Source organism: Sciurus carolinensis, chromosome 1 (genome assembly GCF_902686445.1).
Source record: "Sciurus carolinensis chromosome 1, mSciCar1.2, whole genome shotgun sequence".
Lineage (NCBI taxonomy): Eukaryota > Metazoa > Chordata > Mammalia > Rodentia > Sciuridae > Sciurus > Sciurus carolinensis.
Genome location: NC_062213.1, coordinates 136,325,101 through 136,344,886, shown reverse-complemented (window position 1 = coordinate 136,344,886; position 19,786 = coordinate 136,325,101). Strand labels below are relative to the sequence as shown.

Here is a 19,786-nt window from a genome sequence, read left to right as displayed (position 1 = left end):
GAGGTACTTTGTATTAGACAGAGGGTAGTGAAGAGAGGGGAGGGGATATGGAGGTAGGGAGAATAGTAGAATGAATCCGACATTATTACCCTGTGTGCTTATATGATTACATGACTGATATCATTCTACATTATGTACAACCAGAAGAATGAGAAGTTATACACCATTTATGTATGATGTGTCAAAATGCATTCTACTGTCAGGTATAACTAATTAGAACAATATATATATGAAAAAAAAAAAGACGTGGTTGAGCCAGGGTTAGCATTTGCCTCTAGAGTCTGCACTATTCACCACTGTACCATGACACTGAATATGTGGCAAATGCTCAAAAGGTTTAGATGCTGTTATTATAAAGGTACTTCGCATTATGTCTTTGCACCTAGTCTTTTAAAAGGTAAAATACAGATGTAATTTGAATGATTGGTAATTTACTCTACTTTCAACCGTAATTACCGTGGATGTTTTCTTTCTTCCCAGGACATGGTGACTCAGGCATCTCCATACCTATTTGAAGCCACAGGGAAAAGATTCTATTTCAAAAATGTTGCCATTTTGATTCCTGAAAACTGGAAGACAAAACCTGACTATGTGAGACCCAAACTGGAAACCTACAAAAATGTGAGACTATCAAGTTCTTTTTTCAAATTTTCTTCTGTAATCTGGATTTTTAAAAAATCAAAATACTCTATAATCAAATTCCAAAATTCCCCAATGTGATAAGGTCAATTTCTTGGCTGAAATGCTGCAATAATAAAAACCTTTTCTTAAATTTCAGGCTGATGTTCTGGTTGCTGAACCTAATCCTCCAGGTAACGATAAACCATATACTGAGCAGGTAGGAGCCTGTGGAGAAAAAGGTGAAAGGATTCATTTCACTCCAGACTTCTTAGCAGGAAAGAAGTTGGATCAGTATGGACCACAAGGTATGGGTACAGATACAATATTCTACTATATTACTCATAATCTAATCACTGTACTTTAAAAGTGGATAAAAAAAAACATTATCTTTGTGAGTAGCCCACATAAGCTAAGTCCACTGCTATAAACTGACAAAGCATGTTTTTTCATACAAAAGAAGAATTGAGTACATTTCTCAGCCATGATTTATTATTTTCAGATATGTGTAAATTTAATATTCTAATATTGAAGATTATAATATTTAATATTCTAATTTTGAAAATTATTATAGTACCAGGTAATAACTGTAAAATAGTTTAATACGTAGTATGATGTTTCTGTGGATCTGAGACTCAACTGAAATTAAACCTCCTGCCTGCAATGCATATAGTAGCCACCAGATGGCACACATCAACAGTACTCTTAGACTTTATGTGTGCTCAGATAAAACCAGATCTTCTCAAAATGCAGGTCCTGATTCAGTGGGTATGGGGAGGGACTCAGTAATATGCATTTTTAACAAGCTCCCAGTTGCTGCTGCTGCTGGTCTGTGTGCCACGATGAGTAGCAGAACAAAATACCCTTAGAGTTCAGTTCTCAAAAAAACAAAGAAAAAAGTCCAATTTTCTTTTACAAAAGAAATTTTTAATCATTTCTTTATGAGCTATATAGAACAGTCTTTGGAGGAAATATTAAAATAAGGAACAAGGTATTTATAACATGTGCTTTACAGGTATAATCAATTGTGATTTACTAAATGACTAGTATTAGATTTCTTAACTAGAATTCTCCAGAATCAGCTTGATTTCCTTTACTTGGACAAAGTCCCACCCCCAAACACACTAGAGCACTTGTCAGAAAAGTGTCAAATGTATGTCTTTGTTGTTCTCTATGTACCTGGGGTATGGCAGAGAAGAAGTCATATTGCCTGTTCTCACGAATGGGATGCCAGTATGGGAAAATAGCAAGATTGTGGGAGAATGACAATATAACATTAGTTCCATAATGGGAATAAGAAAAGTGCAATGGGGAGGACCTGGTCTAGTCTGAGCATGTCCAGGAAGGCTTCTAGGTAGACAGAAGCATGATTTTGAAAGAAGAGCAGGAGTTATCCTGGCAGAAATAAGGAAAGGGATTCCAAGAAGAGAAAACCTATGTAAAAGGACCAGAGATGAGCAAGAACATGAGGTTACCTGGAATGTAAAAGTTCAAGAATTCAGCAGAGAGAATTTTGAAAGTGGGTAGGGAACAGTAGGAAATGAACTGTGGAGAGGAACAGGGTCTAAATCCTCAGGCACCTGTATGCTAAGTGAAGGTGCAGGACATAGCCCTTGCACCCCTAGGCATTTTAGTTACCTGATCCTGCATGTCCTGCATGGGCCTGTGAACTTTGTGAAGACAGGGGAGCAGTTTAGATTTGTATGAAGAGCTACCTGGCATTTACCAGGTCCCTGGTTATCATTTGACGGGCCAAAATAAGTATTTGTATTTTACAAAAATGTATACTTGTTGTATTTGACCATTCGAAGGAAAACAAGTCTCTAATTTAAAAAAAATTCTCAAAAAACATAATAAACATTAGAAGACTAACTTTTATTCCACTGTGAGAAAGCTATGTTACACTTCTTATTGTATTCAGGTGTTTGAAATATTTTCTCACAGGTAGGGTTTTTGTCCATGAGTGGGCTCATCTACGATGGGGAGTATTTAACGAATACAATGATGATCAGAAATTCTACTTATCCAAAGGAAAACGTGAAGCAGTAAGGTATATATATTTTGATTTTATTTTTCTCAAATTATTTTAAATTGTAATTTTTAATTTTCTCTTGACTTGGTTAATTTAAAAGTATAACTCTTGTTTTCTTTTCTATGTCTAATTCATTCTTAGTGCATTGTTTTTCAGCTTTTCATGAAACTACCACTTTTGATTACAAGTTCTTCTGTTAATTGAGTTGTCCATTTTGTGACTAAAAATCACTGGCCTTTTCTTAAGTGTACCAACTATAATATACCTACAGTCACAATATGCAGTGTCTCCATTTTCCTGTCAGTGACAGAAGGACTAATGGAGCTCTTTAAGGCAGAATAATGTCTATGTGGACTTTTGTTAGTATAAATGGGCCTCGTAGAGACTGTGGAACTTAACTAAAAGACAATCCAAATATTAAAGCAAGAGCTGGGGTGTGGCTCAGTAGTGAGGCACTTGCTTAGCATGTTTGAGGTCCTGGATTCAATCCCCAGCACTAAAACAATAAATAAATACAACAAAAACACCTTATAGTTTGAACTAAACTCTATGTGGTATCAGTAGAAAACAAACTGAATCACATTTGGAAAGTATGCTTGGCTGCCCTGGTTTTATGGGGGAGTTCTTCTATACAGTTTCTGTGTATATAAACTGCTTCAGTACAAACAAATGATAGGGAACTTACCAATTTATTTTAAAGAGCTATCATAATTCAGATACTAAAACCTGACAGATGGGGTGGAAAAAATTGCAGTACACCTCTGTAGAAAGATAGAGGCAAAGATTTTAAATGGAAGGATAATAAAAAATCAAAGAATTGGTAAAATTAAAGGAATAACAAAAACACTAAGGACCAGTAGCATGCTTCCAACAATTCAGCAAAGTTGTGAAATTAGGTAAGTAACTAGTGTAGTACCTCAAGTAAAGCTGAAAAATAAATGATTATTCCAATAGATTCTCACAAAGCAACTTGATAAAATTTCACATTTATTCATAAGTTAAAAAGTAATAAACTCTTTTTAAAGAGCAGAAGTTGGTACAACACCCTTTCCACTTCTGCTGCCAGTCTTGCTCACTGATGGTTCTTTAAGGAGATGCACTCAGCTTTGGTTCATTTACAATTCTTTTTTTTTTTTTTTTTTTTTGGTTGTGGTACTAGGGGTTGAACCCAGAGCTTCACAATGCTCAGCAAGCATACCACCATCGATCTAGGTCCTCAGCACCTCATTCACAGTCTTGATTTGATACAGTCATTTCCAACTGGGGCGGTAGGGTGGTACATAGGGCTCAGACTCAGATTTGACCCCTGCTTTCTCCCACATGAGCATTACTGTTCCCTACTTTTCTCTTTCATTACTACATTCAAGCTCTATGGGCATGAGCTTTCCATTATTATCCCTCATTCTTGGGAACTCTCGGCCATATATGGACTAGATACATTGCTGCTTCAGATTCCTTCAGCTTATATCCTTGGCACTACACAGACCACAGCCTGAGATGATCACATATTGGTTTGACCTTTCAAATCTCAGGAAATAAACACCATTCCAAACCTGAAGTCTGCCTTTTCTATTTCTCTTTGCTAAGCTTCCAGACAGTTGGACACTATCGCACTCCCTGCCCGCAGAGAGATAAGACACAGGCCTGGTTCTTTTGAGCTCTTTATTTTGCGCGCTTCTTCCTCATAGTTCTTTCTTTGTTCTCTTTCTTTGTGGAACTTACACTCCAATATATACAGTACTTGTAACCAATCAGCATTTTCGCACGAGGGGAGAGCATTAACAGATACAGGCAGCGAAGGCAGGCATATAGTGGACCTGTACTGTCCATCAGGGAGCTTAGCCAATCCCTGGAACTTCCTCAAAATAATGTCAGTTGTTTGTGCAAAAGTTAACTGCTCTGGCTCACTGCCAGGCGCCATCTTAGCCTTGCCACACCTAGGGCCAGGGGTCCGGCCGAAACCCCGACAGTTCCCCCTTTTCTCTTTTAAAAAGAAAAGGAAAGCTCGGGACCGTGCCTGTCTTAGGCGGAGTGGTCAACCACCGTCCTTACCCGTCATCGGATAACTGTAGAGCATGCTACAGCTCCTGTCTTAGGTCGGTACAGTGGTCACCTCCTTCCTTACCCGTCTGGCTAGCGATCCAGCCTCGTGAGCCATACTTGTGGGGAACTGCCGGCCTCTAGGGCAGCTATGGCCTGATGGAAGATGATACGATCTCTAACTTGATCTCGGCGCATGCGCATGATAAGGCGTGTGAGGAAGATAACAGTAATAACCATGAACATACAAAAGGCTCCCATACCTGCCCATTGCTTACAAAGCTGAAAGAGGAGGATAGCCAACTTAGCACTTCGGACATAGGGGCTACATTAACTCTAGTAGCATTGAGACTAACAATTTGAGATCTAAGAATAGCAGTAAGATTATCAAATTCGTAAGACCAGTTTGTTTGTAGCTGAGCAGACAAGATTCTAGACAAGTTTGCTGCATAGCTGAAGTTATGGTAAGCTACAGGTGTAACGCACAGTCCCGCCAGATGATAAATACATCCCACGTTTAACAGTTCCTGTAAAATGTCCATTTGTTCTTGAAGTAAGTCCACTCGCTGGTTCATAAGGAGTATGCCTGCTGTTAGATGTTGGTTTAGGGTCTCTTTAGTCTGTAAGGCTGCAGCTATATTTTCGGCCAAGTGATTGACTGCTGTTGCTGTAGGTATGGCAGTTGCTAGTGCTGCTGTTGCAGAAACCACTATTGCAGTGACCATAGCCGCTGTGATGTCAAATTCTCTCCTGTTTCTTGATAGTAACACTGGCAATTTTGCATCTGTAACAGAGACTGGGACTGGTAGGAAGGTAGGAACACACATTAAGTCTGCCAGCAGGAACCTAGAAGCATTTTAGCACAAATCTAAAGTACAATTGAAAGAAGCAGTTGTTTTGTTACATAGTTGAACTGTTCCTCCTAAGAGACTAAAAAGAGGTAGTAAGTTAGTTTATTCCGTGGAAACACACAAACTGAGCCGCAGCTCCAGTAAAGCACCGGGTTACCCTTATTACCCAGAGTTAAAAAAAAAACCCCAAACAAAGAGACAAAGAGAAAGTTTATCTTTAGGGGACCTGAAGGTCTCCTCTATTCCCCCTTTTTGTTTATAAAGAACATTTTTGAGGGTGAGATGTGTATGTTCAACAATACCTTGTTTTTGTGGGTTATAAGGTACATCTGTGGTTAGAGTTATTTTAATTTTAGTGAGGAATTGGTTCTTACCAATTTTAGTTTTTAAAGAAAAATTTAGACTTTATAACGTAGTACAAATTTTTAACAGTTGCTTAACCATAATTGTATAAACCCCTATTTTTAATAAAACTTAAGAGACACAAAGTTAAGAATGAATTGGTGTTTCTAAGAAATCCTTGTCATTTTACCATGTCATTTTACCATATAGATTAAACTTTGGCTTATATCAGAACATTAGTATTTCACCTTAGGAAAAACCTTAAATAGCTTTAGCTGTTTTACATACACACAACCAACTTAGTTACACACAGACTTGTTGAAACTTGCCCTTTGTTACACACAGACTTTTTTATCCAGAAACATTTTCTTTTCCTTTTTATTAAATACATTTTTAAACCCAGAACCTTTTATTTTCTCTTCCCTATTTGTTGACCCCTTTTTGTTCACATTCTGAAACAACTCTTATGAAATTTCTGAATTTAGATAAATCACCCTATTTTAATAAGATTAAATATTTTGTTGTTTATAGTACTCTTAATTGAAACACAGTTGAAACTTTTGGGACCCTTTATATATAGAATTCCACTTGTTAGGATATAACTCTTAGTAACCTTGTTTTTAGTTTAGTGATGACACAAAGCAAGTTTAAACCCTTTTATTTACCAACCTATGAAAACACCAATAATGTTTAAGTATGATACCCCATGGAATTTGAGGAGTTAAGAGTACTTGATGTTATTTAACAATTAGCATTTTAACTTTGTAAATTAACCAGACGTCTCTACAAACACATTTGAGTAATCCCATACATGTTAACTCCAATTTATTTATTTTATAAAAACCAAGATATCAGACAAGTGTCCTGAACAGGATCCGTTGCCTCTTTCCTGCTGAAGAAAAGTCCTAGAAGCAATTGATATTAGACATTGTTTAACATTAACATTTCATTAGTTTGACCACCTGGAGACTTGTAAGTTATTTTTAAAAATATTTTACTTTTATTAGTTTACCCAATTTAAATTGAACCCTTTTAAATCACGTGAATAAAAGTATTTGGATCCATTTTTAAATTTTAATTTTAAGAGCGCTCAGTTTTGATGCAGATAAGACATAACACCAGACAGTACGACATACAAATAACACAAAATCAAAGGCCTTGTAATTTATAGGTGAATGTTCATTGCAATGAAACAGCTGTTTAAAAAACTTCAGTTGAATAAAAAATAGAACTGATCAAAAATAAAATCATTAACCTAGGTATGTAGGATTAAAATTATGAGCTCAAAAATACAGCATTAAAGAAAAAAAACAAAACAAAACAAGAATCCTGAAGAATAAGTCAGTTTTATGCAGCGGCCCAGGAATTTAAAACGGACACTTTTTTCTTCTTTTCTTCTTATCTTTAGGTTACCCCCCTTTTCTCCTTGAGACGCTGTAGTTACATTCCAATGTGGCAGGGGGAGGGAGGATCACCCAGGACTTTTTAACCCTTTTTTTCCTGGTTGAGAAATCAGGTTAGGTTTGAATGCAGAAAATCACAAAACATTATTTTTTACTACTTTTAAGGAATGGAGCTGCTGAGCTCTCTGCCTAGGGGGACCCTCCCCTAAACTGATTTCCCTCTTTCTAACAAGTTGTTCCTTACACCCACTTTCATTTTTATTTTTGTTTGTCCCTGATCTTATTGACGCCCTTTTTGATGTTTTAGACCTTTTCTCTTATATTTTCTCCAAAACCTGACTGCCCTCAGTCAGAGGCTCCACAAAAGAGTGTTTTTTTAACTATTGCCCACAGGTCTCGAGTCTTCACCGGTGTCAATGTCATCATTAATAGGGCGCTTAGACTGCATTGTTAGCTTCCCAAATGTCCTTTCTAGCTCCTCCCCTGAAAGTTCCTCTTTTGAATCTTCCCCTTCTGAGTTATTATTTCTTTCTGAGTTCTGAGAACAGAACCGTTTCTCTTTAATCTCTTCTAAAACCTGACTTCCCTCTTCCAGGGGTCCCTTTAGATTTTGTTTATCTTTATGTTGTAAGCAAGATTTAATCAGGGACCAAATGGCTAAAGTTCCAACAGGTAACAGCTTTTGCTTTTTTGTTATGTGTAGATCCTCTCCCAGGTGCTTCCACTGAGGAATATATTTAACAACCCTTTATCTAAAAACCACGGAGAGACCTTTTTTATGGTATCAAGGAATGCTCAAGCTGTTCTGCCTTCAGCGGCATTCCGTGATTCCCCAACAACTCCCTAAGAGGCTGCTTCATTCCAGTCCCAGACAGTTCTGTTCCTATGATTAAATCTTACAGCACTAAGAGCTCCAAGCACACAAACAAGCCACACAACAAACACAAAAATAACACACCACACACACAGTTTGGTACCACTGCATCTATCTATGAAGTTTTAATTTTTTTCTGGGTTCTTTACCCTTCACTGCCGGCTACCAATGACGGACTCAAGGTCATAAATGAACTACCAATGACGGACTCAAGGTCATAAATGAAATACCAATGACGGACTCAAGGTCATAAATGAACTACCAATGACGGACTCAAGGTCATAAATGAACTACCAATGACGGACTCAAGGTCATAAATGAAATACCAATGACGGACTCAAGGTCATAAATGAAAATAAATAATTACCTCTTACTTTATCTGTAGATTCCCGGGTTTCGGCGCCACCTATCGCACTCCCTGCCCGCAGAGAGATAAGACACAGGCCTGGTTCTTTTGAGCTCTTTATTTTGCGCGCTTCTTCCTCATAGTTCTTTCTTTGTTCTCTTTCTTTGTGGAACTTACACTCCAATATATACAGTACTTGTAACCAATCAGCATTTTCGCACGAGGGGAGAGCATTAACAGATACAGGCAGCGAAGGCAGGCATATAGTGGACCTGTACTGTCCATCAGGGAGCTTAGCCAATCCCTGGAACTTCCTCAAAATAATGTCAGTTGTTTGTGCAAAAGTTAACTGCTCTGGCTCACTGCCAGGCGCCATCTTAGCCTTGCCACACCTAGGGCCAGGGGTCCGGCCGAAACCCCGACAGGACACCTTATCTTTCCTTAAGAGAAAGAGTGATTAATACATATTACAAAAATATGTATATATCAGCTTGTTCTTCATTCCACAAATGGCTATGAATGCTACATTAGTAAAGCTGACATGAGTGCCATGTCCTCTTAAGAAGAAATTTCATTATATTAATAATATGTATTGTCCTTATCTTCCTAACTTTTTAATTATTTTTAAAGCCTAGGAGAAATCACAAAAATGATAGTACTTTTCAGAACAGAAGTTTACTCCCTTAACATGATACAGAATATCTATGAAAGTCAATAGTCTATACCATATTTAATTGAGAAACACTAGAGACATTTCCAGGAATAAGATGAGGATGGCCATTATGACCATAGTTATCTAAATTTGTTTAGGAAGCTTTTGCCAAGGCAATACTATATGAATCTGGGGAAGTACAAAAAAGGGCTATCAGAAAGGAAGAGAGAAGATGGTTTTTATACAGGCAATATGTGAACCACTTAGAAAACCCAAGGGAATAAGCTGAAATGAAAATCGACAAAGGAAGTCAACAAAATGACAAATACAAAGTAAATATTTAAATTGACTTTCCATTTATTCAGCAATTACTAGTTCAAAAATATAATGGAAAATATACTCCAGTCAAGATAGCAATTCAGTAGGAAAAACTCTTAAGAAATCTGAAGACATATGTGAAGAAAACTATAAAATCATTCTAAAGGATTTAAAAGAAAACCAGATAAATAGACTTTTAATAAATGAAAGATATGAATTCAGTTAAAATTGATATATAGGTTTTATGAAACTCTCATCAAAAGAACATCCATTTTTACTTTTAAAATTCTAAGATTCATTCAACTAAGATCATCTTGGAAAAAGAATCATAATAGGGGTGTGGCGTTGTAGCTCAGTGGTAGAGTGCTTGCCTGGTATGTGTGAAGCACTGGGTTTGATTTTTCAGCACCACATAAAAATAAAATAAATTTACAAAAAGAATCATAATAAATGGACTTATAATTATCAAATTTTAAGCATACTATAAAACTACACTAAACAATGTAGACTGACCTGACAGACATTTGCTTATATAAAAATTTACTATTTAATATAGTTTAAATTACAAATCTATGAGGAAAAGTAGTATTTCTTAAGATATTAGAAAAACGTTAACTATGGAAGAAAAATTATCAGAGACTCTTCCACTTGGACAGACTCATTAAATATTAAAAAAAAATCATAATGCAAAGTAGAAGCCTATGAATAAATTGCAAATCTCTGTGTAATGAAGGTCTTTCTGTGCATTTAAGAATTGGGAAAAGATGTAACTAAAAGAACAATAAATATGGCTACATACAAATTGAAAATTTTGCTGTATGCAAACAAAACATATTAGAAAAAGTAAAAATATAGAATGAAGTTTGTAAAAAAATTTAAAATGTGTTTAGAAGCTTAGTATTACAACACATTAAGAACTTTTGGAGGTCAGTGAAACCCAAATAGAAAAATTGGTAAAAACAGAAGAATGTATAATTCACAAAATAAGAAATAAAAATGGCTAATAAAAACATAAAATGTTCATACTTACTAGTAATCAAAGAAATGCAAGTTGGACAAAGATGAGATTCATCTATTACCTAGTAAGTCATTGTCACTGTGTCCAGAACTCCCACGGATGGTAGTTAGAGGCATAAATTGGAGCAACTTTCTGGAAAACAATTTGAGTGATTCATATCAATTTTCTAAATTTTTCATGTTTTTTTGATCCAGTAATTTCATGTTTAAAAATTCATTTAAGGAAATAATATAACTAGTCATAACAATTTTAAAATGTTCAAGTTTTTGGGTCTGATAATTTAACTCTGGAAATCAATCACTTGGAAATATAGTCAAAAGTTTATGTGAAATTTTATTTATTAATTCTTTCTTTTTAGTACTGACAAACTAGTGGATAAACTCAATTCAATGAATTGTGTTGAATTTATATTATAGTATCAAAAGATGAAATTATTAAAATCACATTTTGAAAGAATATTAAATTCTTTATTAAAAATTTAAATATACTAACATACTAAGGTTTTTTAAAGCATGAAACAATGCTATGTGTGCAATTTAATACCAATGCAAAGAGCATAAAATACTTCCACATGTTAACAGTAGTTTATTTCTGATGGAGAGACATTTTTTCTTTTATTCTTTATAGTTTCTGTAATTTGCCAAATATTCTGTAATATTCATGTTTTGTTTATACTCAAAAATATAATTAAAAGGTAAGATGTAGAAGTAAATCATTCCATTTATAACAACAAAACTGAAACTATAAAATTTTAAATATCCACGAATATACAAGAACCATGCAAAAACTATGTGGAAGAAAAATGAGAAAAAATAAATTAACAAACAGGAAATTTCAGAAAGTCTTTGGGGAAAACAAAGAAGGCTCCTGATTTTCTAGGAATGTGAACAGATGAAAAGGTGCCTAATACTAATAGAAGCGATAAACCAGACTTAGCTTTTTACTGCATAGAAATAAATTCTTCTTTTCCTCTTTTTATTGGAAATAAATACTGATATTGTTTTGGGAGCCCCTCAGATGCTTTCTGACAAACATAAATGACTGCTGAAAATTGAATACATTTGCTATATAAGAGCATGTACTTCTTTCTTGGAAGATGAGAGCAAATCATAGACAAGGTGATCTGTCAGAAACTGAGCACAGAGTATAATCCTTTGGAATATTTCATTTCCTCAACATCTAACCTCAATACATTTTCAGATGTTCAGCAGCTATTACTGGTTCTAATGCAGTTCGAAAGTGCCAGGGAGGAAGTTGTATTGACAAATCTTGCAGAATCGACAAATTAACAGGAATGTATGAAAAAGACTGTGAGTTCATACCCCAAAGGCAACAGACTGAGAAGGCTTCCATAATGTTTGCACAAAGTATCAATTCTGTGAGTACCTTATTCTTTTCAGCTTTTCCTCACTCTCTTTTGAATTTAGAGGGTTCCCCCCACCACCTGCCAGATGATCCAAGGGAAGATCAAATGTAGGAAAAGTTTTAGGGAAACCCATCAGCTTTAGGGAAAAAGCACCTGATTCTCTCTGGGACTAGCTGTAAGAACATATTCAGGGAGTTAATCACAACCTCTCCTTTACCGCTTCCTGTGTCCATTCTTTCTTCTCTACCATCTCCCTTCTACCAACTTTTAATTTAAGGATTAAAAATTACTTCAAGTGCCCTGAAAGACATACAAGTACAAAAATTCTTAGTTACATAAGGAATTTATCCAGGGAGATTAGGCAGTTCTTTATATTAATAGTAATATGAAAAATAATTATTTTATTTCCACATTTTTATTGGTACATTATGTATGTACAAATTGGTGGAATTTATTGATACATATTTATACATACACAGGATATAACAATATAATTTGACCAATGTCACTCCCCAGTATTTCCCCCCTCCTTCTCTACCTCCTACCTCTTGGTCCCTTTCCTCTACTGATCTCCCTCTGATTTTTAGGAGATCCACCCCCACCTTTGTTTTCCTTTCTCCTAACTTCCACATGTGAGAGAAAACATGATCCTTACCCTTCTGAGTTCAACTTATTTCACTTAACATGATGGTCTCTAGTTCCATCCATTTTTCAGCAAATGCCATAATTTCATTTTTCTTTATAGCTGAATAAAACTCCATTGTGTAATATATGCCACATTTTATTTATTCATTAATGGGTACCTTGACTGATTCCGTAGTTTGGCTATTGTGAATTGTGCTGCTTATAAACATGGGTATGCATGTATCACTGTAGCAAGGTGACTTTAATTCTTCAAGATAAATATCAAGAAGTGGGATAGCTGGGTCATATGATAATTCCATGCCTAATCTTTTGAGGAGCCTCCATAGTAATTGTACTAATGTATTGTCCCACTGACATTGTAAAAGTGTTCCTTTTTCTCCATATCCCTTCCAGAATTTATTATTATTTGTGTTCTTGATGACTGCCATTCTGACTGGTGTGAGATGAAATCACAGTGATTTGCATTTCCCTAGTTGAACATCTTTTCATGTATTCATTGGCTATTTGTATTTCTTCTTTTGAGAAGTGTCTGTTTTTCATTTGCCCATTTATTAATTGGGCAAATTTTTGGTGTAAATTTTTGGAGCTTTTTTGTTGTTTTGGAAATTTTTTGGTGTAAAGTTTTGGGAGTTCTTTTTACATTCTAGATATTAATCTCCTATCAGAAGAGTAGTTAGCAAAGATTTTCTCTCATTCTGTAGGTTTCTCTTCACATTCCTTATTGTTTCCTTTGCTATGCAGAAGATTCTTAGTTTGATGCTGTCCCATTATTAATTTTAGGCATTAGTGGTCCTACTGAGAAAGTCATTGCCTGTGCCTAAAAACTGGAGTATTGACCCTATGTTTTCTTCTAGGAGTTACATAGTTTCTGGTCTAATTGCAAAGTCTTAGATTCATTTTGAGTTGATTTTTTTGTGCAGGGTGGGAGATAAGAGTCTAGTTTCATTCTACATGTGGATAACCAGTTTTTTCAGCACCATTTGTTTAAAAGGCTGTATTTTCTCCAATGTAGGTTTTGGTATCTTTGTCAAGAATCAGATGACTGTATCCATGTGGGTATGTCTCTTGTACCATTGTTCTAGGTATTTTTATGCCAGTCTCATGCAGTTCTTGTTACTATAGCTCTGTGGTATAATTTGAAGTCAGGTATTATGATGCTTCCAGCATTGCTTTCTTGACTTAAAATTGCTTTGACTATTCTGGGTCTTTAATTCTTTCAAATGAATTCTAGGATAATCTTTTCAAGTTCTGTGAAGAATATCATTGGTATTTTGATGGGGGTTGCATTTAATCTATATATTGCTTTTGACAGTATGGCCATTTTAGCAATATTCTTATCCATGAACATGGGAGGTCTTCCATTTTCTTGTGTCTTAAATTTCTTTCTTCAGTATTCTATATTTTTCATTGTAGAGGTCTTTTACCTCCTTGGATAGATTTATTCCTAGGTATATTTTTATTTTGAAGTTATCGTGAATAGAATTATTTTCCTAATTTCTTTCTCAGTAGATTTGTTGTTGTTATATAGGAAAGCTATTGATTTTTGTTTGTTGATTTTGTAACCTGCAATTTTGCCAAATTTGTTTATTAGCTCTAGCAGTCTTTTGGTGGAGTTCTTTTGGACCTTCTAGGAATAGGATCATATTGTTTGCAAATAATGATAATTTAATTTCTTCCTTTCCTAAACTTATTTCTTTTATTTCATTATCTTGCCTAATTGCTCTGGTTAGAATTTCTAATACTATATTAAATAGGAGTAGTGAGAGTGTACATCCTTGTTTTGTCCCAGATTTTAAAGGAAATGCTTTCAATTTTTCTGCATTTACCGTGAGGTTGGCTTTGAGTTTCTCATGTATAATCTTTATGATGTTGCAATAGGTTTCTTCTATCTCTAGTTTCTTCAGTTTTTTTCATGAATGAGTGCTGGATTTTGTCAAAGACCTTCTCCTAATCTATTGAGATTACTAAGTGATTTTTGTCCTTAATTCTGTAATGTGATGAATTACATTTATTGATTTGTGTGTATTAATTATCCTTGCATCTCTGGAATAAAATCAACTTGGTTGTGGTATACAATCTTCTTAATATGTTGTTAAACATGATTTGCTAATATTTTATTAATTATTATTTATTTGCTAATATTTTATTAGATACTTTTGTATCTAAGTTCATTGGGGATACTGATCTGCAGTTTTCTTTCCTTGATGTGTCCTTATCTGGTTTTGGTATGAGTGTGATACTGGCTTCATAAAATGAACTTGGAAGTTGAATAATAATTCTTACTTTAACTTCCAGAGAGTTTTTTTCAGTCTGCATATTTGCCTTTGATTGTTAACTAAAGTCTTCTATCATTTTAAGATTGTTAATGTTCTATTAACTCATTATTAATAATTTTAATAACTTTAGTTAAAAATACTTCATACCTTTCTTCATAACCAACTTCTTATAAAATTAACTTGATTAATTATCCCTATTAATGCTAAATATATAGATCAGCAAATTTACACAAAGTAAGATGCTATATTACCAGTCAATTGACTTTGGCAGGGAGCCCTTCTTAGCTTCCAGTATCCGGCATAAAATTATGGTTTCCTTTTGGAATAGAGGATAAAATAAGTTGTAAGACTCTTTCGATAACAATATGACCTAAGTGTTTAAAATTTGATGCAACCTGGTTCACTAGGCCCATCCTCAGCCTGCTTCACAGGGCATTCCCAAACCTATTTGGAAACTTTTAGGGGAGGCCAGGTACTGTGCAGATGCTCTTTGACTTATGATGGGGATTTTGTCCCAGTACTACTGTCTTAAGTTGAAAATGCATGTCCTACAACTGACCTATTAATACAGTTCACTACAGTATTTCTTGTTTATCCTCGTGAATTTAGGGGAACTGGGAAATGTGGCTTGCAGCCACAGCCCAGCATTGCAAGAGAATGTCTAACCCCACAGAAGATCGAAATTCAAAGTATGGTTTCTACCAAATGTGTGCCCTTTTCTCACCGGTGAAAAGTAAAAAAATCTAATCTTAGCATCATAAATTAAAAAAAAAAAAACCTTCTGTATTTTAAATTAGCTAGAGTTAAATTTGATGCAAAGCAGATTTGGATATCTCTGCCTGGAGTTTATGTAAATTTCTTAGTTTCCCTTGCTAAAAAGTAGCCATACTGATAATATGGAAATACTACCAAAGTAGATGATCTGAAAAATGCAAACAAACGGAAAAATAAGTATTTTGCAACTAATGATTACTTTCTAAATTACTAGAATTCCAGAGACTTAAGTTTTTAAATTTAATGCTAATAATATAAAGTCACTGAGAAAAGGAACCAGTTTATTCTTCCTTGTTATACTAGGTCTCCTTTTTTAGTCTCCCAAATGCTAAGGATATAAATACCAAAGAAAGGGACAAGAACAATCCTTTATTGTCTGTATCACATACTGCATATATTTTCATTTGATCCTTGCATAATAACTGGCACCATTTTGGAGATAAAATATCAAGGTGCAAAAAGGTTCAGTTCCTCAAATAACCTCGAACTTATATTGAGCTTTTATTTTATGTCAGACACTGGGCCAAGTTTTGAGGAAGTAAAACTTAATGAGATCTGTTTCTTCCTTAGATGGGATTATAGCACAATAAATGCACTATAATGTTAAAGGGGACTTACTGAGGTTTCTACATTTTCCTGTAAGGCCACAAAGGGTTAAATGGAAATTCTCTGAAAATTCAAAAATATTTAGGAATTAACCTTCTGGCTGAAAATGAAGGTGGAGTTTACAATGCAAAAGATAGAGAAGGAACTTCTTGACAAAGTACCATGAACAAAGGCATAGGGTATAAAAGTCTGGCAAGTTTAGAAACTAATAGGCTATAGTGGGAAAAATTAGAGACTTAGAACACATAGTGGAATGAGAATGGAGAGTGAAGCAAAAATATAAATCACAGAGATTGCTATTTGCTATGTGAAGGAGTTCAGTTGATTGTTGTGTGAGCAACAATGAACCACAATGGGTATTATATACAGGAGTGAGAGGGAAGAGTCCTCAGGTCACTGTGAGTGGACCAACTGGAGGGAAAACAAATGGAAAAGTTGGATAGGAGATTGCAGTATTTTGAGGGAGGAATAGTGAGGGTTTGGATGTTGGAGATCCACTGGAAAATAAGATGAACCAGAGAAATAGTGAAATGTATTAATCTTGGTTATCTTGTTGGGGGGAAAAGGTAGGAAAACTCCCAGTTTCCTAATTTGAGTAACTAGGTGCATTAGTGGTGACATTAAGTTAGGAAACATATGAGGAAGAGCAATAGTGTTGGAGAAAAGTGACAAGGTAATTTATGAACACATGGAGTTTGAGGAGCCAGTGGAACATCCAAGGGGATTTTAGAGCTGAAATATTGGGTGTTGAAGGTTGGGATGCAGGGTGCTGGTATGTGAGGAAGTGGAGTGTGGTGGTACAAGGTTGGAGAGATAAGATGGTACCAGGAGATACAGCAGATTTGAGGAGTAAAAAAGAAGCAACTCAGAGCAGGTAAGTGGATGCTGAGGAGCACTTAGGGTCCAGTGAGGTGGAAGACACAGTTTGAAATAGGAACTCTGAATTACAGCTGTTATTTTCCCTAGCAGTGCTCTACCATAAGTGTGGGATGGAGCCAAGGTTCCAGGTTAGCAGGGAAGGCTGAGGACTTGAATATCTTAACAAGTACTTCATTGTTGTCTATATCATTTTACTGACATTTTCAGGTGGTTGAATTCTGTACAGAACAAAACCACAATGCAGAAGCTCCAAACCTGCAAAACCAAAAATGTAATCTCCGAAGCACATGGGAAGTGATCCGTGAATCTGAGGACTTTAAGAAAACCACTCCAATGACAACACAGCCACCCAACCCCACTTTCTCACTGCTGCAGATTGGAGAAAGAATTGTGTGTTTGGTCCTTGATAAGTCTGGAAGCATGTCGGTATGGTCACCAAATCTTGGTTTGGTTGCTGGTCATAGAGAAGGGTACAACATGATATACACCATAACTTGGAACTGACTGGGATGAATACACTGTCAGGGTCAGAGCAATTACAACAACAGCACAGCCACAGAAATGCCCACCTACACTGCACAGTGATTTGGCATCAACTGTCTCATTTGCCGAATTAACTTGTTTTCAATCTATGAGAAAAAAATCTGATGAATCATAACATAAGTGTTAACATTTTTTTTTGTTTCACTGACAATACATAGGTCTATAGGTCTATAAAGTCCTATATAGAACTTATCTAGAACTATTATTAAAGCATTGTACTTTAATGATTGTGTAATCTAGATTTACCTTTTGGAATTTTAATCCCTCAAATTATATCCAAAGATGTTGCTAAATATCAATGGAAAATTATCCAGTATGGCATACCTCAAGTTATCTCCTCCTCATTTACTGTGCATTGAGCCAGTCACTTCCAAATACCCTGTAGCCATTGCTGTTAGTCTTTTCATTTAAACCAACCTGACTGTTCTTCTTTTTGTCCACTCAGAATGATAACCGCCTTAACCGCATGAATCAAGCAGGGAAGCTTTTCCTGCTGCAGACGGTGGAACAGGGTTCCTGGGTTGGGATGGTGATGTTTGACAGTGTCGCCTATGTACGGAGTGAACTCAGACAGATAAACAGTGGCACCGACAGGGATGCTCTCACTAGAAGCTTACCCACAGTATCTGCAGGAGGGACATCCATCTGCTCTGGGCTTCGATCAGCATTTACTGTGAGACATGTTCCATGTTGCCAATGTTTGCAATTTTTGTTCCTAAGAGATTTCCATACATTCCTCGTATCTAATTGATTTTAGACAACTAAGGACAAAGCAATGGTTCAAATGATGTGAAGAAAAAGACCTCCAAAGCTGTTATTAGTTAATCCATTCATACTTTTGTCTTTCTGCATGTATACCTCACTCAAAATATTCAAGGTGTGCTTTCTACATGCCAGACGTTTTGCTGGCACTGAGAATACTATGAAGGCCAAAGAGATAGCGAATCTCCTAACAGTCTTTTTAGGGGAAGGTGTATTAACCATATAGTAACATGCATTAATGTATACTCATAAACTGTAAATAGTGCTGAGAAGGAAAGGATCTTAAAGAGTTATCTTCTATGGGGTAAAAACAAACAAACAAAAAGCTACAAATATGTTGAAACTCCAAGGCAACTGAACTCTCCAAACTTCAGGGGACATTGGACAACCTTTTGGGAAAGAAAATGATTTGTCAAATCAGGAGTCTTAGGAACTGTAATTACGATTGTATCGGGGTCACAGCTAAAGATCTCATCTGACCATCTGACCACACCATCCCTCACTTACATAACATGGTCTCTCCATTTTCAATGAAATTAGGTAAAACTTCCTGAGATCTTTCATGATAAAGCTCCAACCTACCTTTCCAGGCTTAAGCATCAGGGACTTTCTTCCTGGTATCCTTTGTTTAAGCAAATTGAATCAGCTCACTTCAAAGCATCCACAGGTTTGCCAGGTTAACTCCTCACCTAAAGTACTTCCACTTCCCTTCCTTGCCTCTCAGTTACATTCATTCTTCAAAGAATAGATACCACCTCTTCTTGACATCTTTCTTGATCCTCTCAACTGTCTAGGAATCTCCTCTTTCCAAATCCTAGAACTCTTAAAAAAAAAAAAAGAAATCTCTTAAGACTTCTAGACTCTTTTGTCTTATAGCTAATCATGTGTTTCAATCAAGCAAAACTTCTTTAGGAATAGGAGTTATTATTTTACCTCCCAGGTTTCTGGCACAATGTCAGAATGTTCTTAGTAAATAAATATGAGTTATTTGATGTACTAACAACACTTGATGCTTAATTGTACTAAATATTCTATATTTATTGGGGGTTATTTAGCTACATACAACAAAGAACAGGAGGCTGAACAAGGTGGGCTGGGTTAAGGTCACATAACCTCACAGAACCTTGGCAGGTCTGCCCTTTGCCTGCTCATTGGGCACAATATACATATTTGATGTATATTGTAGCTGTTCCAGCTCTCTGAGTGGCAACAGAAATGTGTAGTTTCCAGCTCACATAGTTTGATGTGTACACTGAACTCAACCATTTTCTCAATGTTGTCTGTCCCTCTAGTCCTTTTATTCCACTCTGAAGGTCAGTTCCTTAAAAGTTCTTTCAATCACATATTTAGCAGCAAACTCCTCCTCCAGACCAGGCATATGGACACCATATACATCTGGTTCTGTTGCCTCTGTCACCCACCCAAGCTCTGATTAAAGGAG

The 19,786-nt window shown here is 35.8% G+C and overlaps 1 protein-coding gene across 1 annotated transcript in view; it reads left to right on the top strand.

The window, feature by feature from the left end:
* Clca1 (chloride channel accessory 1) overlaps positions 1 to 19,786 on the top strand; it is a 36,185-nt gene that overhangs the window by 4,849 nt on the left and 11,550 nt on the right. The window contains exons 2-7 of the mRNA XM_047566128.1: positions 481 to 621; positions 779 to 926; positions 2,563 to 2,668; positions 11,695 to 11,872; positions 17,248 to 17,466; positions 18,029 to 18,256. Coding sequence (XP_047422084.1) covers positions 481 to 621; positions 779 to 926; positions 2,563 to 2,668; positions 11,695 to 11,872; positions 17,248 to 17,466; positions 18,029 to 18,256 — 1,020 coding nt within the window. The remainder of the gene's footprint in view (positions 1 to 480; positions 622 to 778; positions 927 to 2,562; positions 2,669 to 11,694; positions 11,873 to 17,247; positions 17,467 to 18,028; positions 18,257 to 19,786) is intronic.